We start from the raw sequence: 24,548 nt of genomic DNA, 5'->3' as shown, positions 1-24,548 counted from the left end.
GGCTGTCCTGGGAACCTAGTGGTTAATAATTGAAGTGGGTCAGAATCCATGATTGCTTGCTTCAAGGACTCCAGGAATGCCTGGATTTTTATTTTGTTGATTTCAGTAGGAGATTCAACCAAGAAACAATATTTATTCATGAGAAATTTGAAACTGTAGGGATTGGCTTTTACCTGTTCCCGGTGGTTCTTCAGTCTTTCCAACGCATCTTTGGTGTAAGTCATCAGGCCCCAGTAAGGGCGGAGCTGCTCTTCTCTTTCTGCCTTTCATTCACTTAAGCCCTGTGTCTCACTGTCTCCTTTTCCAGTTCCTGTCCATCATAGACTGCCTGCAATGCAGGAGACCTGGGTTTGATGCCTGGATCGGGAAGATCCCTGGAGCAGGAAATGGCAACCCACTCCAGTATCCTTGCCTGGAGAATCCCATGGGCAGAGGAGTCTGGCAGGCTATAGTCTGTGGGGTCTCAAGAATTGGGCACGACTGAGTGACTAGGCACACACACATAGTGATGCAAAGTGTGAAAGACTGCTCTTTTTTTTCCCTTTCTTTTGCTGGTGCAAGAGGCAATGCCTGGATGAAAACTTAATGACCTTGGAGAGCTTAGATAGCACCAAACTTTCTGTAGTCATAGTCAAAATAACTAGTATGTGTGTACTACTTTATTAATCATAATAACCATTGTTTACTAAGCTGTGGTGGGTACTTGACACTTATAACATCTGATTCTCAAAATAATTCTCTGAGAGATATTGTATCTGTTTAACAGTTGAGGAAACTGAGGCTTAAAGAGTTTTAAAGTTATTTCCAAGTCCATACCAAGAAACGCAGATAACAATTACATGGTAAAAATGACGAAAGGAAAGAATGAATGGCACTCATTCATTGTGTTATAAGGTGGTTTGCACGTGTGTTATCTTGTAAAAGGCCTGTATGTCAGATACGGTCATCATCTTCATTTATTAGCTGGGGGCTCCGAAGCTCAGGGGCTTCCCCGCTGGCTCAGACAATAAAGAATCTGCCTGCAATGCAGGAGACCCAGGTTCAATCCTTGGGTCGGGAAGATCCCCCGGAGAAGGGAAAGGCTCCAGCGTTCTTGCCTGGAGAATCCCATGGACAGAGGATCCTGGGGGAGGGGCTACAGTCCATAGGGTTGCAAAGAGTCGGACACAACTGAAGCAACTTAGCACGCATGCCTGCTGAGGCTCAGAGAGATGAAAAGAGTTACCCAAGATTAGACTGATAAATGCAGAACCAGACCTACGACAGAACATAGTCCTTGACTTCAGAGGTTTTGTTCTTCCTAGTGTATTATACCAGCTCTCAGTAGAGATAAAAGATGGTGAATTCAGTGAGTAGCTGTATTGTATTAATATAAGCTGTAGCTTATATTCAGTGGGTGCTACTGTGCCTCATGATCCTAGCTTCTCCTTGTCTTATGTATCTTGGACGAGAGAGAGAGGTGGCAGTGGAAACTCTGGGGAACACTCGGGGAGCCCCGTTTCCACTGTCTTGACGCATCTTCACTCACATGTACGGACACACATCCCTCATTTGAGGGAAGAGCTGGCGGATGACTGCCCCATTGGATAGCCGGGTGAGGAACAGGAGAGGCGAGAGGAGCTGAGAAAAGGATGGGAGAGCAGAGCTTCCAGTGCATCTTGGAAGATTCTTAGGTTTGTCTCAGAGAAAGCTGAAGTCAGAGAGAGTGAGTGTGCTGGGAATGGAGATAAGAATCAGGAGACCACTGTCTTGGCCTGTCTCATGAGCTCATTTAGTGTTTGGAGACCAGGTACTCAGTGTGAAAATTAATCCCTGACCCAGTACATATGAAAGGTATGATGGTATGTCAGAAGATTTAATGATCATTTTGAGATGTGAGGTACTCTTGTCTCAGGGGCTTACTTGCCTTCTTCCTCTTCCCTGCCCTCCCTTCCTTCCTTTCTTTCAAGAAGTTTTATTGAATACACACACTTTCACGGGCATATGTGTATTTCATCTAGAAATTCCCCAAAGGATGCCTGAATACCATAGGAGGAAAAAGTCACTACAGAAACTCTTATTAAGGAAGAGAAACATTTTCCTAAAGGTGACATAACCTGCTAAGATTTCGTTGGCTCACAATGAAGATAGTATTGAACCTCATGCTGAGCAGTTTCAATTTCAGACGCTTCCTGGAGGCCTGCCTTTGTCAGCCCTAGAGAAGAAGGCTGTTGCCAAACCACATAGCTACATACCCCTCATGGCTCCCTTTAGTTAAACAAATACTTTGCCAACTATTTGAAACTGATTTGTTTCCTTTATTTTGAGTTAGTTCAAATTCTTAGGCAAGGTACATGTCTGCATTAATCCCTGTCAGTGGAAAGGAGACATTATTCTAATTTATTACCCCATGCTCATGAGCTTCGTCCCTACCACTCCAGTTTTGGGGAAGGACCAACGGGTTGTTTATTCAGATGCATTAATTAAGGGAGAACTAAGGGAAAATGTGATAAGTCCTATAGGAGAGTTCAGGACAAATTACTGTTGAAGTTCAAGGTGAAGAGACTAGTTCAAGTTGAGGGTATCATGAAAGGGATGCCATTTCAGCAGCCTGTGGTGGAGTGGTGGGATTGTTTCCTTTGTGTGTGTTTGTTGTGACTGCACTGGGTTTTCACTGTGGTGCATGGGTTTCTCATTGCGGCGGCTTCTCTAGGCATGTGGGCTTGGTTGTGGAATCTCCTGGACTAGGGATCAAACCCATGTCCCTTGGATTGGTAGGTGGATTCTTAGCCAGTGGACTACCAGAGAAGTCTGAAATGAAATTTTAACAGACTGTCCTTCCAAACAAGTGGCCAGAGTCAGATATACACAGAGTGTATCAAAGTGATGGACAATAGCCCATCTTTGTGTGCTGTTCACTCATGGAGCACAAAACACGGAGAGATGCCAAGTGTTAAACTGGCCTGGACAGTTGGTTCTAGTATTCTCCTGCCCTTCACCGCACAGCACTCTCATTCTTAAATGGGTGGCCCCTCCACTGCTCTGGGCATAGGTCCAAATGATGCTGCCACCTTCCACTGTGGCCTTGTCTCCCGGGATGCAGTGAGATGGGCGTCCCATTCAGGTGGGCCAGTCACAGCCCTCCTCATGTCTGGTCACAACTGTTGGCCCAGGGTGGGCACATGACCCCAAGCTGGCCAGTCAGAGTGTTTCCTTGGTGTTCTTCAAACTGGCATTTGGAAGGCGTATCTTCCTTCTTGGGTAGCAGTGCTGGAAGGGTGGAAATGAAAGCTCTTAGCTGGGAGAAACCAGTCTGTAGTAGGAGGAAATACTGCACACACGTAAGGATAAGCAGTCTTGTGGTGGGTCCCACTGAAGTTCAGGCGTGCGTTCTAGTCTCTGGGGGTGTATTGCTGCCTTGACTCTCATGGCGCGCCCCCCACCAAGCTTGAGTGTTATATTCCTTTGTTTCTGGAGCTTCCCTCACATGCCTTCAGTACATCTCTCCCCTCCTCCTTTTACTTTTTGTTTAGCAAATTCAGGTCACTGTTTATCCCACTTGCAACTTGAAGTCTCTAACTCGTCCTTCAAGACGCTGCCTGAGGGTCCTTTATTCTGGAAGCCTCCCCTGAATTCCCTCAATTTCATTGTTCTATCCTTTGTGCCATTGTGACTTGTGTATAGTTTTATAACAGGCATCACATTGCTGTATTACTGTCCCTTAACCCATAAGACACTGAATTCCTTGACATATTTTCATATTTCCAGTGGCTGGATCACAGAAAGTCAGCAGTAAATATGAAAGCGCATCGTGCGCGGTTTTATTACACTACACTCAGTTTTAATTTTGCCTTTAAACTTCTTATTTTATATTGAAGTGTAGCCAATTAACAATATTGTGATAGAACCGACTCAGGCATATGTATACATGTCTCCATTCTCCCCCAGGTAGGGCTTCCCTGGTAGCTCAGACAGTAAAGAATCTGCCTGCAATGCGGGAGACCTGGGTTCGATCCTGGGGTTGGGAAGATCCCCTGGAGAAGGGAATGGCAACCCACTCCAGTATTCTTGCCTGGAGAATCCCGTTAACAGAGGAGCCTTGGTGGGCTACAGTCCATGGGGTCGCAAAGAGTCAGACACAACTGAGCGACTAAGACACAACACACACATTCTCCCCCAGGGCCCCCTCCCATCCAGGCTGCCACATAACACTGAGCAGTGTTCCCTGTGCTCCACTGCAGGCCCTTGTTGGTTATCCATTTTAAATATAGCAGTGTGTAAACGTCCATACCAAACTCCCTAACTATCCCTTCCTACCGTGCTTCCCCTCTTGCCTTTATTCATTTTGTCCATAAGAGGTCTGATCTTATGAAGCCCTATCCTAGGCAGAGGGGAGGGGAAAGGATGTGTTTCAGTTTAACGGAAAACTTGGTCTGATGCAATAATGAAAATAGTCATTTTTGATAACTGCTCGGTCTCTTTAAGTAAAATACCTAGTCTCTCAGGTTTCCTCCTTCTCTTCTCCCTTTCTTGCCAAGCTGATATCGACTGTGATTTCCTGGTGAGGGTGTGGGGAGTATGGTAATATGGGAGAGGAAGAGGCTCCATCTTTGACTGCCCTCTGGGTCCTCCTGGGCTCTGCTATGGATTTCCTGTCTTAGCCTCTTCTCTGAGGCACGCTTGTTTTATCGGGTGTTCTGGCATCTGTGACCACAGTCCTTCAGCTGAATCTTTTCCATGGTGTTGATCAGGACCCCGTGGTTCTCCTTCCTGACTTGGCCTCGCCCTGGTTCTTCATACTACAGAGACCTGGGAATCTCTGCCCCTGGCTGCTGGCTCACATGTATCCCTAAAAATGTCTGGCACAGGGGCCCTTCCTTTGCCCCATGATGGGCCTGTGGCAGGCCACAAGAACTCACTGCAGCCGCTTCCTGCGCATTTCAGATGCCTGTGGGGTCTCGAGGAGCCTTGCTCAGCCTTGGGCACCTGGGAACAGCCCAGGAAAGCTGGCCCTGGCCTCCTGCTTGACCCCGAGGGGCCTTGGTGGTGGTGGTCCTCATGATGGGGTTGGGGCAGCCTGCATGGCGATCGCATGCAGAACCCCAGTTGGAGTGGAGAAACACCCACCCACCCTCAGAGCAGCCCACAGCCCAATTCACACTGTTCGCTGCAGGCAGAGAACCAGTGGGTCTTCTGCCTTAGATCTCTGTTGCCCATGCCAGTGGAAAGCCCTCGTTATGAATTGCAATAAGTCTCCTATCCAGTGGTCACTCAGGCTAACCTGCCTGAAGTTGCTCAGGATAATGGAACAGGATTCAGGAAGCAAGTAGAGTTTCCCAACCAGGAGACCCCTAGAACAAGTTGGAGGCATGCCAGGCAGTGCTTGGCTTCCATTATTTATGTGTTCACTAATTCAAAAGATGCTTGCTAAAGACCCCAAATAAGCAAAAGGTGTTTGAAAGTTGCTGAGAGAGTGGATTTTAGAAATTCTCATCGTAAGAAAATTTTGTAGCTGTATGTGGGAGTGGATGTTAACCAGGCTTACTGTGATCACTTTGCAACATATACAAATAAGAAACCATTATGTTGAACACCTGAAACTAATGTTATATGTAAATCATACCTCAAAAAAAAAAAAACGGAAATAATTTACATTTCAGTGGAGAAGTCTTTATTTTGCTAGTGGAGTTCCTTGTTTGTAGTAGAGCTCAGTTACTTTGGGGAGTAAGTAGAGCAAAAACACATGGTTCTAGGGCTAGGTCCTGGAGAATTGGAGCTCCTGGTGACTTTTGAAGTAGGCACAATCATATTCATGTGCCTGTATCTTTCCATAAAATTATGCAAAATTTGAACCACTCATCGGGTTTCTTGTGATGGTAACATACAGGAGCATCTGCCTTATCAGTCTGCCCATATGTTTGAATCAACAGTCACCTGAAGTGGCCCTGTCCATGTTCTGCCACTTTCTGTGAGGTCTTTCACTTCTGTCCTGGAGTTTGTATAACCTGTTAGTTTCTTTCCTCTCAGCTTGCCTGTTTTTCCTTTGAGAAATTGGCTGCAGGCTCTGGAGAACTGCATCAAGAAGGACAGGAATTGCTGATTAAATCAAATCACACCGAAGCCTGCACACCACACATGACTGAACATCTCCTTGATAGCTTGGGGGAAGCAGGAGCAGAGAAAAGTTATTTTCATCTTTGAGTCCTCCTTTTTCAAAGATAAACATGTGTTCTCTTGAGGGCTACCTTGCGCTACTATTGTTAGGAATGAGGACCTGGGTGGGGAAAAAGCTGTAGCGTCTCTGAGCCTCTGTTTTCTTTTCCTCTTTTCCTTCTTTTTCCCTACTTCCCTTGGTGCCTCCAGTGTATTATGAGGGAAAAGGTTAGTTTTATTCCTCAATAATTTTGATAATTAGGCCTCTCAAAATAGAAGAAAGGGCTGCTTTCAGGATCTGATTTTAGAGTGCCAAGTTGTAACTTGTTGTTTTGAAGGAGTTTTCAGCAGTAGTTCCAAGGCCGAGGGCTGGAAACAAGGTTCACCCCCAGCACCTCTAGATCTGATCACTTCCGTTCTCAGCTGTTATAGCTGCAAATAGGGCTGATTGAGAGGCCTGATCTCATGTCAAGCTCATGTTTCTTTTTTCACAGGATCCCAGGAGTATGAGGTGAGTTCTGACGGTGAATTGGACATTTGGAACCATGTTTGAGCCACTGTAGTTTGGTAGATAAATGTTCCCTGGGTTCTCCCAGACTCATCTTGGTGTGAACTAGGCTTCTGAGTAATGTTGGCTTGTCTGTGACCCACAGGAAATTCCTGGGCTGAGGCTCATCTTGGAGTTTGGAACCTTTGTCACCTAAAGTCCAACTCAGAAGAGTGAGGCCAAGAGATGTTTCAGGTCAGGACTAAAGTTGGGTTAGCCGACAGGTTCATTTGGATTTTTCCATAAAGTCATACAGAAAAACGTGAACGAACTTTTCAGCCAACCCAATATCAGGAAAACCCCCAGAGGGATTAGAGGAAGAACAGGCAAGAAGAGAAACGTTGAGTGTACCTCAACAATATTCATGAGCATTTGTGAGGGCAGCTTTGCTCTTTCCTCTGCAGCACCCTAGGACCACGGGTAGAAAAGGCTGTCTGTATGCGTTAGGATTTAAAGTTCTCTTTGAGTTTGGGAGGCAGTGAGCTGCAGTGAGAAAGGATGTTTCTGTCAGCGCTGTGTTTGCATTTGCTTCTATCGTTTAATAATGTCTCGAGGTGACCGCTGTCCTTTGTGGACCTCCTTGTCTCCAAAATGAACGTGGTAATACCTCCTGTGGTTAGGGAGAGTGGGGTTAGCAGGTATTTAAAAACAATACAATGAATGCTTGGGTAAAACATTTCCAGTGAACACATTTACATGCCTATTACCTGATACGGTTGATTTACTGATAATCTATTTTGCATGAGATCCCACAGCTGTTCATTCATAATAGGAGGCAAGTTTTTAAACCATGACTTAGTTTTTTCCCCCTTATTTTAGTTGTAGAAATAGTTGTCAGAAATCTAGAAATTACAGACAGGAAAGTGTTGAAAGTGAAAAGCCACCTGTGCTTCGTCGGTCACCTAGAAATAGAAATTAGCATCTTAGTGTATCTTCTCAGTTTTTTCTCCTGGTTACCTTGCATGTGGTTCTGTGGGTAAACCAAATGAAATCATGTATTTACTATTGCATGAATGTTTTCTCAGCACAGATCACATTGTATTCTGGCAGTTGGTCTCCAGGGGCAGGAAGTGAAGAAATACATTGGGGTACAAGTCATACTGTAGCCTATTAATGAAACTTCCTAATGGGAAAATACCAGACATTGCTCAAATACCAATTTCTTTGGTTTTCTGAAGTAGGATACTGAGTAACTCCAATTATTAGATAAAGTACTTTGAACTACCTAGGAGAATACCTGCCTCTCTAGAGTTGCTGTTTCCTAGTTGTGTGACCTTGGTAAGTTAATTAAATAGCACCAGTTTCCTAATCTGCAAAAATAACAAATAGCATGGCTTTTAATGGGTTGCTTTGGGAATTAAACAAGTTCACATATAAAAATCATATGGTGCTTGGTTCAGAGCTCGATCTGTGATAGCTAAAATAGTGACATCAAGCCGTGTAAGTATCCAATATGGCACAGGTGTCCAGTAGATGCTTACTCCTCAAGTATCTAACTGTTGGCTTCTACTCTCTCCCTTTTAATGTTCCCCCCTCCCCCAGCCCCGATCATCTTCAAATACCTTTACTTTGCAAACCTACCTGTGTATGCATGCTCAGTGACTTCAGTCGAGTTCAATTCTTTGCAACCCCATGGACTGTAGCCCCCCAGGCTCCTCTGTCCATGGGATTCTCCAGGCAAGAATACTGGAGTGGGTTGCCATGCCCTCCTCCAGGGGATCTTCCCCACCCAGGGATTGAGCCCAACATCTCTTACATCGCCTGCATTGGCAGGTGGGTTTTTTTTGTTTGTTTGTTTTGTTTTGTTTTTTACCACTAGTGCCACCTGGGAAGTCCCATTATTCCTTTAAAAATAACCTACCTGATATTTTAAATGAGAGATTAAAGAGTAATATTTTTGGGCTACTGCTAGAGAGGGCACATCGATAGGGTCACACAGGAAGCCCTTAGCATCTGTGATGGTCTGCACAATGGGGTGTCTGTTTTCAGCTCAGACACCAACCAGAACAGTTACTTATCCTAACAGCAGGGGCAAAATGAGACTCTCATCACTGCAGTGTGGTAGACGACACGGAACAAAATGCAGAGGTAGCAGGCAGGAAGTGCCCAGAGGAGGAGGACAGCCTCGTGACTCTTGAGTCTTGTGCAGGGACCTCCTGGGGGGCGTCCATAGTGACTGTGCTTTGGGGACATCAGAGACGGAGGCCGGAGGCCAGGGAGCATGGGGACCAGTAGTCAGTAGACACTCAGTAAGTGCTGAAAAAGAGAATGAATGAGTAAATGGGTGGATGAATGAGAAGAATAAGAGAGTGACACTCCCATCACCACCTGGAGTAGTACAAGAATAGCTGCTGCTGCTGCTGAGTCGGTTCAGTCGTGTCCGACTCTGTGCGACCCCGTCCCTGGGATTCTCCAGGCAAGAACACTGGAGTGGGTTGCCATTTCCTTCTCCAATGCGTGAAAGTGAAAAGTGAAAGTGAAGTCGCTCAGTCGTGTCTGACTCTTTGCGACCCCATGGACTGCAGCCCACCAGGCTCCTCCATCCATGGGATTTTCCAGGCAAGAGTACTAGGCAACAGGAAACCCCTCAGAATCAGAGAAAACCTTGCCAGACCATAAGAGAGTGGTTTTTTGTTGTACTGGGTATAGGGGTTCTGTCCTTTTCTCAATGAGAAAGTATTCACTCCTTTGGAGAATATTTTACCGAGTATCTACTATGTATCTGATGTGGTTCTAGGCACTAGGGGAGTGAACAAAGCATTCAAAGTCACTCTTCTCCCCTTAGCTTACCTTCTAGTAGAAGGAAACAGACAATAATACATGACAAATACATGATATGCTAGGTGATGTTACATGGTGTGGAAGAAAATAAGACAAGAGTGTAGGGGGTTGCTGTTTGATACATATAACGGTCAGCTTCTGTGATAACATTTGAGTAGAGAGTGGAAGAAAGTAAGGGAAGGAGTCTTCTGTGTATCTAGGAGAAAAGTACTCCTGATAGAACAGCAGGTGAAAATGGCCTGAGGCACAGAACAGCAGGGCCAGCACGGATAGTAGACCAAGTGGCCGACTTCAGAGAGTTTGCTTTAGGGTGGAGGAGGAAGAGATTATGTAACTGTGATATTTTGTTTATAATTAGAAATAATATTTGGTCTTAGCTGCTTTTTTTGGGGGAGGGGGTGGTCACAGAGCAGCTAAAACCCTCGGAAGGTTCCAAGTGCTGAGAATGATACAGGTGCTTTTGTTGTGTTTGATGAGATGACTTTGGATCTAAGGATGGGGGCTAAAGATTGAGTTCAATCAACAATGGCCAGAGATTTAATCAATCATGTCTGTTTAGTGAAGCCTCCATGAAACCCCAGAAGGACTGGGTTTGGGGAGCTTCAGTTGGTGAACATATGGAAAGATTGAGTGACTGGCCTGATAGGAGAGGACACAGAAGCGCCATACCCCTTCCCTATATCTTGCCCTGTATATCCCTTCCCTCTGGCTACTCCCGGGTTATATCCTTTTATGATAAGCTGGTGATCTGGTAAGTAAAATGTGTTTATTTGAGGACCACGAGTCACTCTAGCAAATTGATCAAGCCCCGGGGAGAAATTGTGGGAACCTTGGATTTATAGCCAGTTGATGAGAAGTACAGGTAACAACCTGAGCTTGCAGTTGGCGTCTGAAATTTGTTGGGGTGGCAGTGTAGGATTGAACCCTCAGCCTTTGGAATCTGATGCTGTCTTTGGGTAGGCAGTGTCAGAGTTGAGTTCAGCTGTAGGACACTCAGCTTGTGTCCAAGAATCGCTTGAGTGTGTGGGAGCCTCCCCACCCTCAGCATGGGAAAGGGGCCCCAGGCCAGTAGGTTGTGGTAAAGTCTGGCTCTAACTCAGAATGAGGTGGGAAGCCACTGGAAAATTTTGTGGAGGCAGAGCGTGATTTGATTTCCTCTGTGAGAGAGGTGCATTGCCTCTGCTGTGAAGGCCAGAGAAGCAGATGCTTGAAGGTGGCCAGTGAGGAGATGATGCCTTGTGATAGTCTTGACAGGTGGCGGTGGTGCCCTGGGTAGTAGTGGAGTGATAAGGAAAGGTCAGGTTCTGGGTCTACAGGTTGTGAAAGAGAACCGTGCAAGAGTTGCTATCTACTGGGAGGAGCTGATATAAGAGGGGAAATGGTGAGTTGTGTTTCACACCTGTTGTGTTTGACATGGCTGCTGTACAACTCAGTGGCAATACCAAGGAGGCAGCTGCATTCAGGGAGAGAGCTGGGCTGGAGGTGGAAATTTGGGCGTTGTCATCTTATCGTGGTACGTGATGCTGTGCTGTCAGAGGACCCGGAGAGTGAGTGCGGAGAGGAAGAAAAGAGGTTTGAGGATTGGCCCTGGAGCACTGCAGCTTGCCAAATCTAGACGATGGGGGATACTGAGAAGGAAAGACAGGGGGAGAGAGAGAGAGAGAAGAGGGCAAAAAGGCAATCATCTGCATCAGAGGCTGCTATAGGTCACAGAAGCAGAGCTGACCTCCAGATTCTGTAACGGGAAGGGCACGGGTTAGGTGCAGTGCTGGGAACTGACCTTAAAAGTCAGCTTTACCTGCTTTTGTTTTTTGTGATGGTTAGTCATTCTCAGTAAACTCTTTTGCTGTGTTCATAAGCTTCTAGGTTTAAAACAAAACTGAACGAATGAATGAGTGAAAGAGAGAAACACACACACACACAGGAGAGGTGAACTGAGAGGCCCTGTTCTGCCTTTAGCAGTGAGAGCTTGGTGCCCAGAGTGAGTCAAACCAGGTCAGCAGCAGGTTTGCAGAAGCTGCTGTAGTCAGGTTTGTTTATGTCTGGGTGTGGGTCTCTTACGTAACCAGGCAAGTAGGCCATGCTTTCCCTTACTTCCTACTAGGCTCTTAGCTTCTTGAGGGAGAGTTGGATTTCATTAGAAGTCGGGTTGCAGAGGCTGTAGACCGGTCAATGCTCTTAACTCTTCCCTGCCAGAGCGGAGACAGGTTCAGTGTCAGAGAACAGGAGTGCACCCGCCTTTCCGGCCTCAGTTCAGTTCAGTTCAATCGCTCAGTCGTGTCTGATGCTTTGCGACCCCATGAATCGCAGCACGCCAGGCCTCCCTGTCCATCACCAACTCCCGGAGTCCACTCAGACTCATGTCCACCGAGTCGGTGATGCCATGCAGCCACCTCATCCCCTGTCGTCGCCTTCTCCTCCTGTCCCCCACCTCTCGCACCAATTTTCCTTCCTGCTCCAGGTGAATGTGTTTCCAGCCGTCTGTGTGTCGCCTCACTAGAGCGTCTAGTACAGCGAGCAAGTGCTGATGAAAACTGCTGCTTCAGGGAGACGTCCCACAGATCACATTACAGAGCAGTGAGAAGAAAGGGCAGGGGGGTGCGGGGCAGAGAGAGCTGGAGATCCCCTTGGAGTTACTGTTTATCCTCCAGGCATTCTGCAGGGAGAACCTGGCCCGAGTCCACTTCATCATGTTTGAACATCGTAGTTTCTGAAACCTTCCCTTTGTTCTTGAGAAATGCTGTCTCTGATTGTCTGACTTGATGCTCTGTTCGCCCTGCTCTTATAATCTCTCCCATTTCGTAAGATCTCATCCTTAAATTGTTGGAGGTAAACTTTATGGGCAGGTTGGGTTTGTTGTTTTGGTTACTGTGTTCAGGATGAACTTGGCAACGTTTTTTAACGTGAGCTGAATCTGGAAATAAGAGTTAAAACATTTTAGGAGCTCTTCATGTAGTAAACAGAATGTTTTGTGCATTCCAGTTGCCTTGGATTGGTTTTATATGTGTCAAGTTATAACCAAAGTTGAAATTGTTTTCTTTTTAAGAAGCAAAACTCCATGAGAGAATCAAAACTATATAACCTCGTCTACTTTTCTAATAAGAGCAAGCATTACTTTGTGTCAGGTTAAAATCCTTTGTTTCAGATTGTGTTCTAATCGCTTAAATTTTAAACCATTTAATACATACAGCAGTTCGATGAGAGAGATGTATTGTCATCCCTATTTTATTGATCAGGTAATGGAGGTATGAAGAGGTTAAGTAACTTGCCCAACATCACACAGCTAATAGATGGTGGAGTAGGACTTTGAATCCAAGCATTCCAAGACCCTGTTCTTAATGACTGCAGTGCACTGCTCTTTACTCATTTAAAACTGGCAGCTATTGGATGGGAATTGAGTTTTTGTTACTTTTAAACCATCTCTGAAATATGAGTTTACCAAATACTAAAAATTGATACTATCAGCAAAACTCTACAATTAGTTTTTTTGCTAAGAAAAATTGTTTACAAAACAGCATTCATTTAGGACAAAGAGCTGATTTTTTTTATTGTAAATTATTTCTGTATGTTCATTGAAGAAAGACCTGAAGGACATTTTTGTTTTGTTTTGCAGGGGGAGCAGTAATTTTTCCTTTAATTCACTATTGAAGTGGTTACATATGGAAGTAATGAAATCATATATCTTGAAAATCTTGATAAGATTTTTTTTGTAATGAAACCGTTGTAGGTTTTTCTTTGAACTGAAACTAGCAATAGAGCATTAATCACTTTAATATGAATGTATGTAACTGATGTTTATTTGAAGATACTGTATAAGACTCTTTTCTTTCCACAATAAATCTTATTCTGCTGGTCTGCAGCTCCTTATTTGTAGTGACTGATGTTGAAGTTAATAAAAGACTGGAAGTCTAGTAAGTCTGTGTCCTCTTTTGGGTTATTAGTCTGTATTCACTTCTAGGTCCTGTTATCTTTTGATATATTTTGGCAAGTGGAGGCTATGGATGCTTCAGGGAGTTATGCTGCAAAGGATTTGGGGGCCAGTTTTATAAATATTGCAGTGTGTGACCCAGAAAATCTATGTGGCAGGTTTTGGATGACAGAGGGAGAGAGGAGATTTTCCTTTCTTGCTACTATTTTAAGATTTTGTAGAGTCGTGCCCTCCCTCAACAAGGCTTACTATCATTGCCTAAGTGACAAGATGAAGACAAGGTCTAGGCCGGTTGTCCAAAGTATAGGGTAGATCTCTGGCCGCTGTTGATCTTTGATGTGGTGTCCCAACCTAACACTAGATGACTCGGAGTCACATAGTAAGGCAGGTATTTCCTTTTCCGTTTTCTTTTAACTGTCTGATTCAAGGAGGAAGTCAGTTGGCACCATTGCCCTTTTAACATCTCCCAAATCTTTCAGGATCTCCCTTGATGACAGAGAGCAGGCTCTGAAGATCCCCAACTTTGATAGGCAACTGTGTTTGGTCAGAATGTAGTTTCATTGTTCTGTGTTTCCTTGTTTTAGTATGTGCAATTCTCTTCTACTTTTGACAGGAAATACTGGCTTTCTGTTTATAGTGAGGATAAGGTTTTTCTATGAAAATTAGTTTTATTCAAAGGAAAATGATGAGTTAATCTACAAACAAGAACTAGAGTATATAATAATATAGGTGATATGTAGACATGGCAAAATGGTGAATTTCATAGAGGAATGGCAAAAGTATGGGAAATATTGGTCTGATATCTGCTAAGGGCTTCCCTGGCGGCTCAGTGGTAAAGAATCCGCCTGCCAGTGCAGGAGATGTGGGTTTGATTCCTGGGTTGGGAAGATCTCCTGGAAAAGGAAATGGCAACTCACTCTAGCATTCTGGCCTGGGAGATCCCATGGACAGGGGAGCCTGGCGGGCTATAGTCCACGGGGTCACAAAAGAGACAGACAGGACTTGGTGACTAAAGAACAATAACCTCTGCTATGGTTAATTGTATAGAGATCTGCCGTCTCTTCTGTATTTGTCTTGGAATTCAAAGTGTTCAGGTCTTATGGGCAGAGAGCTGTTACGTATGATATGACTTGCATAGGAGACACTGAGGAAGTGCCATCATCAGGCACTGCAATATTTCTGCAAGAAAATATATGAATGCACAGTGGGATAAATAAAGATAAATACATGGCCCCATGTGGTTCAGCTCAGGTCACGAAATATGTTTTTGAACCAAACTTAAGAAAAAAAGTTTTGATTTTCAGAGATTTATAGATTTCAGAATCACAGATAAGAGATTATAGATGTCTTTGTAAACAAATTACATCATTTTCTAAAATACTGATCAAATTAATCATGTGGAAAACAAATTATACACCAACTTGGTCCAAGTAGCTCTGCTATCTTTAAGTTTATTTTACTGCTGTGAATCACCTCTGTATGCATTCTAATCTGCTTTATTGGGCCAGGTAGATGTGTTTGTGGAAGAAACGTTGAATCCAAGTGACTTTATACCTGTGTATATGAAAACGGAAGTAGTTCTTAGTCCTGCTCATCCTTGAGATGTGAGGGTCAGTTTTGAACATAGGACTTGCTCTCTTGGTAATTAAGAACTTGGGTATTGGCTAAATGGCAATGCATTCACTGGCGCCAGACAATTTGGGATAATATTTCATTTGGTTCTATATTTTTAAGATAGAAAATCCATCAATTGTTTGCAACTGTTTAGTTGAGTGTAACGTTAGTTCTTAGATAGTCGTTATCAATGAAGTCTTAATTTAGCCATGATCAAAATATTTTAAAAGGGACATGACCAGACTCCCCAGCCAGCTATTTTATAGTCTGTGAACTTAAGACATTGTAGAGCAGTTAAGCTGGATTAATTATAGCTCAGAGGGTCATGTTATTTATGATTGTTTTTCAAACATTCTGGAAAATGATAAATGAGCAAATATTTTCTTTAGAACACATTGAGATTTGTCAGATTCTTGATTTATACCCTTTAGAACATGCTTTTTTTTTGGTAATTAGCAGGAAAATGTATAGTAATTGATCATAAAAATTATACTTAAGAAGTATTTGTGGGTTTTGTATGTTATATTGCAGCTATTTAAATAATTTGATAAAACAAGACACTGTAGACATGAAGTTTTGCTTTTACATTGTATATTTCCTCAAGAAGCTTAGTGAAATCTCACTTCACTGTTCTGTAGGGTAGATGTATACTTAGATGTAGAGTCTGAGGCCAGGGCCATTTGGCTCATACATATTTATATTTGAATTTTATATTGTTGTCCAGGATTTTCCATGAAGAATAGAGGTTTTTTTTTTTTTTACTTCTGGTATATTAGTGCAACAGTTATTATGTTTTTTCATTTCTCAACTCACTCCCATGGGCTTACCTGGATTTTAAATCATGACATAAATAAGATGGGTGGTAGGATTAGGGCCACTTCTGATGGAGCAGAGGCAGCACTAACCCTTTTGCACCCACTCAAGAAACCTTACTGGAATGTCAGTGAGGACGGCATTTGCTATGGCTGTAACTTTGAATCCACCTTATTAAAGTCATTTACAGGTATTAAGAATCTACTGTGAGTATAATATACTATGATTAGTATTAATAACCTTGTACCTCACACTGAACAAGTAAATCACCATTAATAATAACAAAATATCAAATATAACAGTGACAATATTTATTGAGCAATTGCTAAGTGCCAGGCATGTGTTAAGTGCTTCTCATGTCTGAACTCATTTAATCTTTATAACCACACTATGAAGAAAGCATGGTAATTATCTGCTTCTTTATGGATGAGGATACTTTGTAAATGTCTTTGGAGATCAAGTAAGTTAGCCAGAGTCACAAAAAATGAGGCATTCTGACTTGACAATGTTCTATTATCTTCAACTTTATCTTCCTCATATACGGCTTCCCTCATAGCTCAGTTGGTAAAGAATCCACCTGAAATGCAGAAGACCCCAGTTTGATCCTTGGGTCTCCTTGGAGAACAGAAAGGCTACCCACTCCAGTATTCTGGCCTGGAGAATTCCATGGACTGTAAGTCCATGGGGTCACAAAGAGTCGGACAGGACTGAGCAACTTTCACTCTTTATCTTCCTCACAAATACAGTAACATCTCAACTCTCTGAGACTCAACTGTGAGCGGCTTTGACTGCTTGGAACAAACCTGAGAACATGGGGAGCAAGCAAAAACATTTCTGTAGTAAACACAGAAACAAAACTCTCGCTGTATGAGATTATACATATTCAGCAGGCAGTGAACGGCTAGACTGTGTCCTATCCAGAGTCCTTTCGGAAAGGGTCTGGAGCCTGACTACTTCAGTGGAATCCGAGGCTTCCAGTGTGATCACTAATGTTTCCATGCTATAAAGTGAAATGAGTTTTAGTTTAGTGTTAAGAATTGAAGACCAAAAACCCAGTTGATTCTTACAAAAATCTTTCAAAAGAGACACAGATGTATAGAACAGTCTTTTAAACTCTGTGGGAGAGGGAGAGGGTGGGATGATTTGGGAGAATGGCATTGAAACATGTATAATATCATATAAGAAATGAACCGCCAGTCTAGGTTCAATGCAGGATACAGGATGCTTAGGGCGGGTGCACTGGGATGACCCAGAGAGATGGTAGGGGGAGGGAGGTGGGAGGGGGGTTCAGGATTGGGAACTCATACACCCGTGGTGGATTCATGTTGATGTATGGCAAAACCAATACAGTATTGTAAAGTAAAATAAAGTAAAATTTAAAAAAAAAGAAAAAAAATCTTTCATGGTTGGAAAAATAGTACTTGAAATGGGCTCATATTTCTTTATCTGAAATGATTCATTCTTTACAAAGGTTTTAGCTAACAGAGGGTTTGGATGTAGAAGAGAAAATGCTTGCATTGTTGATCTTGTTATGTGAAGACAGCAAAATGCCATCTTGATTTTTTTCTTGTGGTTTGGTTAAGATGGTAAAGCTTGACTGTAAAATAAATTCCTTCTATTTATTTGCCCTGTTTTCATTTTTTCTCTAGATCATTCCTTTGATGCCCTCAAAAAATCTAAGCACCCCCCATTTCTTGCTGCTGGCCAGCTCTCTGACATGCTGAATGGTGGTGATGAAATCTACGCTAACTGCATGGTGATAGATCAGGTGAGGTATGAGTGCTGTCGCTCGGGGGATCTGTCCTCTTTTAAAAATGTGCGCATCTCAGAATGCCATTGCACATTGTTGTATCCTCAGAAAATTCCAGCCTGAGAGCAGCCCAGGTGATGTTGCTGTGGAGTCTCATCATACGATCTCTTGACGTAGGTCCTTCCTTGAGAACCCAGCACACCTTACCCTCCACCGAGAAGCACCATGGGAGGGGTCTTAGGACACTGGCAAGGAGAAGAATGTGGGAACTTATCCATGGGGCCAAAACAGGAAATGACATTTGGGAGGCCAGTTTCTTCTCTGACCTGATTATGTAATATTTGTATTCGAATCCAGCAGACACTAATGAGCGAGAGCTTGATGCCAGCCCCATGTGAGACTGTCACATAAATTACTTGCTTAATCCTCATCACACACCTATTAGTGTGTGATTAGGATATAGAGCTTAAGTATTAAAACAGAATAGTGTCATGTTGCAGGGAAGCTGGAACCCTTTAGAATTCTCCACCCATTCCCTGATGTCTATCAGTTTGTGAGTTAAAACTCTTAGAGACAGATGGCTTGGATGTGTATCTACTTAAGGATTTATTCTTTGTCCTTTCCTGTAGCTTGGTGATCCTCACATTTTAATATTTTTAAAATTAAAGTATAGTTAAAGATCTGGAAATTTCTGCATGCCCTAATTTATGGGAGATTTAAGGGAGTCTCAAGAGTAATTTTGATAGCACATAATTTCTGCCTTATTTCCTGGTTTTAAAACCTGATTTCCACATAAGAGGCATTATGTGTATGCTCATTGAACAGTGATCTATATTGTCCTTTTGGGGTTGTTGTTGTTAGTATACATATATTGTACCCTATTGTATCTATTACTTATAGATATTTTTTTCTGATGTAAACTTTTTTTTTCTGTCTAGTGGATGCTAATTTCTGCCCATTGGTTGAATGTCTCTTTCCTTTGGTTATGAGAAATTGTTACATTAAGTGCATAGTATAAATAGCATAGGTTAGAATGATATTCAAAATGACAGGAAAACCAAAAAATTAGAATGGACATCAGCTCTCAACAACAAGTGTATTTCTTTTGGTGTAAAGCAGCTGAATGTCAGCCCTAGTTATAGAAATCTAGGATGAGACACAGAGTTTAGAACAAAGTGGGAGTTCGGGGACATTCTTTTAAGATGCAAGGTGATTGGACTTACTGTGCTCTAGCAACATTCCGATTTTAATGGTTTTATTCTGTTGCCACATGTTCTCAGTGTTTAAATACATTTGTCATTATTTTTTCATTCTGTTCCTCAGTGAATATTGCAGTACCTCCATTTACCTCCAGAAGCTAAAATTGTGCTTGACCCAACATTTGTGGGGACAGACTGTGTCTTTGTATGTTGTAAGATACATTAAAAATGGAAAACTCTTCTAAACCAAAAATGAGGATAGGATATAACTTCTCTTTGGAAGTGCTTTGAGTGAGAGAAGTTTTGCTTTAATAATGTGAAGCATACATCCAGAGAGAACTCAAGCAGCCTGATTGGTAAACTGAAATGAAGTAGAAGATTGCTAAATTTGTGCAGTGAAACGAAAATCAACATCTGGCTAGAAGTCACATAGTTTCTTATATCGGTGTAGTGTAGTCTGTAGTATAATTACATCATTTGTTTTACTGTTCCTATGTCCATTTGAATAGCAAGGACAACATAAGGAGTCCAGATTCTGCATACTGAAAATAATTTCTAGCAATATCTGCAAAGAATCTTACCTAATTTTCTTCATCTCCCTCAATCTGGCCTGGAAACCTGAAAAGACTGCTAGCTTATTTATGTACTGTTTTCCATGAATTTTCAAGGTTATCAAGCTACCTGATGAGGAAGCTCATGTGATATAAACTACTTTGAAAAAAATTTACTTGGACATTATTTCAAGCCTGTATAATTCAGTACAAAGAATTCTTGTAATACTCTTAATAAAAAATCCCCCAATTTTACCATATTTTACTTCATGATTCTGAGTATGTATTTGTATATGTATATGTATACTTATAAATGCTTAAGATATGTATACAAATATTAACTTGTTTGAGAGTAAATTGAAAATATGATGCCCTTTTACTCCTCAGTCTTTCATGGTGGTGTATTTTCCTAAAAGCATGGGTATTCTCTTACTTAAGCCATATCGTTACCAAAATCAGGAAATCATCATCAACACACTACTATTAGCTGTTTATAGACATCATTCAATTTTAGCCAATTGTTCCAGTAATGTTCTTTGTAGCAAAAGAAAATTCACTAGCATGTCTTGCATTTAGTTGTGTCTCTTTAGTCTTCTTTAATCTGGGACAGTTCCTTAGTCTTTGTCTTTTATGATAATTTTGAAGAATACATTCCAGGTTGTTTTTGGTGCTGTTCTCTTTGTTTTTACTGTTTTCTCACTCAGAAGCGATGCCTTTTGATGACCACCACTTCAGATCACCAGCACTTCCTTAGGGCAAGTGTTTTGATCCGCTGGGACTTAAAAAAAAAAGACTGTTTATTTGGCTGCGTTGGGTCTTGGTTGGATCGTGCGAGCTCTCTCATTGTGGCTCACAGAGTCTCTAGTTGTGATCTGGGCTCCAGTAGTTGCAGGGCATGGGCTTAGTTGCTCAGCAGCATGTGGGATCTTAGCTTCCTGACTGGGGATCAAACCTGTGTTCCCCTGCATCGGAGTCATAACCGCTGCACCAACAGGGAGGTCCCCAACTGGGACTGTTTTTTCATACCATCCAGTGGAGGTGGTACTTTCTCTTCCTGGTGAAGATTTTAGATCAGTCTTTGACCCTCTGCTGACTCCCTCCCATGAAGATTTTTCCAGACTGTCCTTTCCCTACTGCAAAGTCTCATGGCAAGAGTATGACAGGTTGCTGCCTGAGATTTGATGTTTAGTATTTCAGTTAAATTCAGTCTCTCAGTCATGTCCAACTCTTTGCACCCCATGAACCGCAGTACGCCAGGCCTCCCTGTCCATCACCAACTCCTAGAGTCCACCCAAACCCATGTCCATTGTGTCAGTGATACCATCCAACCGTCTCATCCTCTGTTGTTGCCTTCTCCTCCTTGCCCTCAATCTTTCCCAGCAGCAGGGTCTTTTCACATGAGTCAGCTCTCCACATCAGGTGGCCAAACTATTGGAGTTTCAGCTTCCACATCAGTTCCTCCAATGAACACCCAGGGCTGATCTCCTTTAGAATGGACTGGTTGGATCTCCTTGCAGTCTAAGGGACTCTCAAGAGTCTTCTCCAACACCACAGTTCAAAAGCATCAATTCTTTGACGCTCAGCTTTCTTCACAGTCCAACTCTCACATCCATACATGACTAATGGAAAAACCGTAGTCTTGACTAGATGGACCTTTGTTGGCAAAGTAATGTCTCTGCTTTTGAATATGCCATCTAGGTTGGTCATAATTTTTCTTCCAAGGAGTAAGCATCTTTTCATGGCTGCAATCACCATCTGCAGTGATTTTGGAGCCCCCAAAAATAAAGTCTGATACTGTTTCCACTGTTTCCCCATCTATTTGCCATGCAGTGATGGGACCAGATACCCTGATCTTCGTTTTCTGAATGTTGAGCTTTAAGCCAACTTTTTCACTCTCTTCTTTCACTTTCATCAAGAGGGTCTTTAGTTCTTCACTTTCTGCCATAAGGGTGGTGTCATCTGCATATCTGAGGTTATTGATATTTCTCCTGGCAATTTTGATTCCAGCTTGTGCTTCATCCAGCCCAGTGTTTCTCATGATGTACTCTGCATATAAGTTAAGTAAGCAGGGTGACAATATACAGCCTTGACATACTCCTTTTCCTATTTGGAACCAGTCTGTTGTTCCATGTCCAGTTCTAACTGTTGCTTTCTGACCTGCATACAGGTTTCTCAAGAGGCAGGTCAGGTGGTCTGAATTTTCCACACTTTGTGGTGATCCACATAGTCAAAGGCTTTGGCATAGTCAATAAAGCAGAAATAGATGTTTTTCTGGAACTCTCTTGCTTAGTATTTACATGTAATTTAAAGTTTGGGGGTATTTTCTGTCTTCTAGTTACGCTAAGCCCATACATCTTATGTAGCTTTATTTGTTCTTTTTGTTTGGGAGACTCAGATTTATGCAGCTGCCAATAACTTGGTTTCCCAGGTTCCTATAAAATATTTTGTAAGCTAAAATGCCTACTCTTAAGTTTTTGTCTCAAGTGTTTAAAACATTTCCCCTAATTTTTAGTCAGTGGTTCATAAAATGTTAAAATCATAGTCAGTCTCTGGTTTTGTAATACAGTTTATAAAACACTTGGTTGTCTTCCCTTTGTGAATTATGGGAGAGCAGGAAGTAAACAAAAGTATATCATGTAAGAATTCTTTTGCTTACATAAAGAAAAACAAGAACAGAAAACCCAAAAAAGATAAATAAGTTGGAGGGTCTTTGTGAAAACTGTATTCTTTGCTTAGCCAATCTTTCCTGCTTTTGCTCAGCAAATATTTTTCTTTCAACTACCAGGTTGGTGATTTGGACATTAACTATATTAACATAGAGGGAATCCCTGCGAATACCTGTCTTGAATCTATGGATTCTTCTCTGGGGCCTGAGAGCAGCAAAGCCATCCTTCCTGCTGAAGCCAGTGCTGGCACACACCCACCAAGTAAGGACACAGAAGTGACGTCACACACTGAAGCCAGTGCTGGCACACACCCACCAAGTAAGAGCACAGAAGTGACGTCACACACGGAAGCCCAAGCGCCTTTCGTATCATCTAGTTCATATGCTTCCAATTTGAATCTTTCTTTTGGTCTTCGAGGATTTGAAAAGGAGCAAAGTCGTCTAAAGAAAAGAAGGTAAAGTACTACATTCTAGAGAGAAAATGTAGAAAATGAAAGAACTTTGTAGCTGGACTTGGAAAATTCTATTTTCTTATTGTTATTGCCCCCCCACCATTTTTATTTCTACATCAAAATTTGCCTCCATTTAGGTTTTTATATTTCATGACTTGAAAGTAAGATACATAAGAAAACTGACAAAAATATAATAAAGGAAAACCACAATGAGATACCATTTAATACTTACTAGATAAGCAAAACTTTTATAAAGTATAATAATGCCATATTTTGGTGAAAATGCATATGATAGAAACTCCTATGTACAGTTGATATGAGTGAAAATTGTATAATAACTTTGGAAAATATTTTGGCATTTTCTTGTAAAGTTGGATGTGCATATATATTATGACCCAGCAGTGTTAGTTGTGTCCTGAAAGACATGTATACGACTATTTATTGCAGTAGGAAATAACCCAAATGGTAGGGATGAAAAGATAAATTACACTATAGTTACATAATGGGATACTGTACGGTAGTAAAAGTGAATTAACTGTGACTACATCTACTTGCATAATCACACGCAACTTAGAAACATGAAGTAGAACAAAAAAGGAGCCACAAAATGCTTCAGTTAGAGCTCACATTTATAAAATGTAAAAACAATCTGTTACTGTAGGGCATGTATAATGTGCTTAAGCAGTAAGGAAAAACAAATGAGAATGAAGAAGATAAAAATCCCCCAATTTAAGATACTTGCTACGTTGATGAGCATTGTAGGGAAAGGATAAAACAAGTGTGGCCAGTGTTTGTTTCAAGTTGAGTGGGCTGATGGGTGTTTATTTTATTTTTGATTTTTTATTGGTGTATAATTGTTTCTGCAATGTTGTTAATTTCTGCTGTACAACAACATGAATCAGTTATGTGTACACACATCCACTCCCTTTGGACCTCCCTCTACTTCCCCATCATCCTACCCATCTAGGTCATCAAAGAGCAGCAAATTGAGGTGTTTGTTTTATTTTTATGCTCTTTGTTTTTATTTTTATGTTTGTTTTATTTTTATCTTTACCTTATGCGCTACAAAGTAACTTATAGTGACCTTACATATAATTTCTTGTAAAAACATCCCTAGAACAGTCGTTCTATTGTGTATGATATGATCGCACGTATTTCTATGTGTGTGCGCGTGTGTGCGAGACCCTGTGTCTTTGTCTTCGCTTCTTATCCTTTCATCCTTTAGTCTATTTTCATGAGTGACTAGGCCCATTTTTACTGATTTCATTTTATCCTAGGGCTTCCCTGGTGGCTCAGATGGTAAAGAATCCACCTGCAATGCAGAGACCTGGGTTCAGGCCCCGGGTTGGGGAAGATCCCCTGGAGAGGAGCCTGGCGGGCTATAATTCATAGGCTTGCAGAGTTGGACACAACTGAGTGACTAAGCACGCATTACTTTCCTTAGGTAGTGAGAACGAAGAGGATTCTTCATGAGAGTGACAAATGAGAATGAAGGAGAGAAAAATGCCCAAATTTAAGATAATTGTTACATTGAGTGGGCATTGTAGGGAAGGAATAAAACAATGATGTGGGCAGTGTTTGTTTCAAGTTGAACCTTAGACCTTTGATTATGTGTCCAGTTTTACACACAAGATTATGAATCAAAATAACAATAAAATAACACACATATGAGTATATATAAATATGTACCTGAGTGAATATTCCACAGGGACTTAATTGCTCAGAAAGGAGTGGTAAGCAGCAGTCACTGCGTGCTGATCACTGGGTTGCGCTGATAAACAACAGCTGGAGGTTAGAAACCTTTAACAGGTATCGGTACCAAGAGTGATGTCTAGTGGATAGATAATAAAAGACCTTCTCTAGATTTTTATTGTGTGAATTATAGTTTTAAAGATGCTTGTGTGGTCATGGCTGCAAATTAAACTGATGGGACATCAAAGTCACTCTGCTTTGACACAAGAGACAAGGAAAATAACCAACTTTGAAGTCTGTTTCTGGTTCTATTTCAAAATCAAGATGATTTGTTGTGTTGTTACTAAAATTTTAGCTCCAGAAGTATAACAGCCAAAGAAAAACTACATTTTAAAAATACATTATATATTAACATGCCTATGGA

The 24,548-nt window shown here is 42.0% G+C and overlaps 1 protein-coding gene across 6 annotated transcripts in view; it reads left to right on the top strand.

Annotated features, from left to right (window-relative positions):
• The window catches only part of ARHGEF28 (Rho guanine nucleotide exchange factor 28), a 346,403-nt gene that overhangs the window by 214,729 nt on the left and 107,126 nt on the right, over window positions 1–24,548 (top strand). For all 6 annotated transcript variants that reach the window (XM_069556181.1, XM_069556182.1, XM_069556185.1 and 3 more), the window contains 2 exons: window positions 17,465–17,583; window positions 22,101–22,435. In XM_069556181.1, the coding sequence (XP_069412282.1) occupies window positions 17,465–17,583; window positions 22,101–22,435 (454 nt within the window). The remainder of the gene's footprint in view (window positions 1–17,464; window positions 17,584–22,100; window positions 22,436–24,548) is intronic.

Source organism: Ovis canadensis, chromosome 16 (genome assembly GCF_042477335.2).
Source record: "Ovis canadensis isolate MfBH-ARS-UI-01 breed Bighorn chromosome 16, ARS-UI_OviCan_v2, whole genome shotgun sequence".
Lineage (NCBI taxonomy): Eukaryota > Metazoa > Chordata > Mammalia > Artiodactyla > Bovidae > Ovis > Ovis canadensis.
Note: the sequence above shows the minus strand (reverse complement) of the source record. Positions and strands in the feature narration are given on the sequence as shown.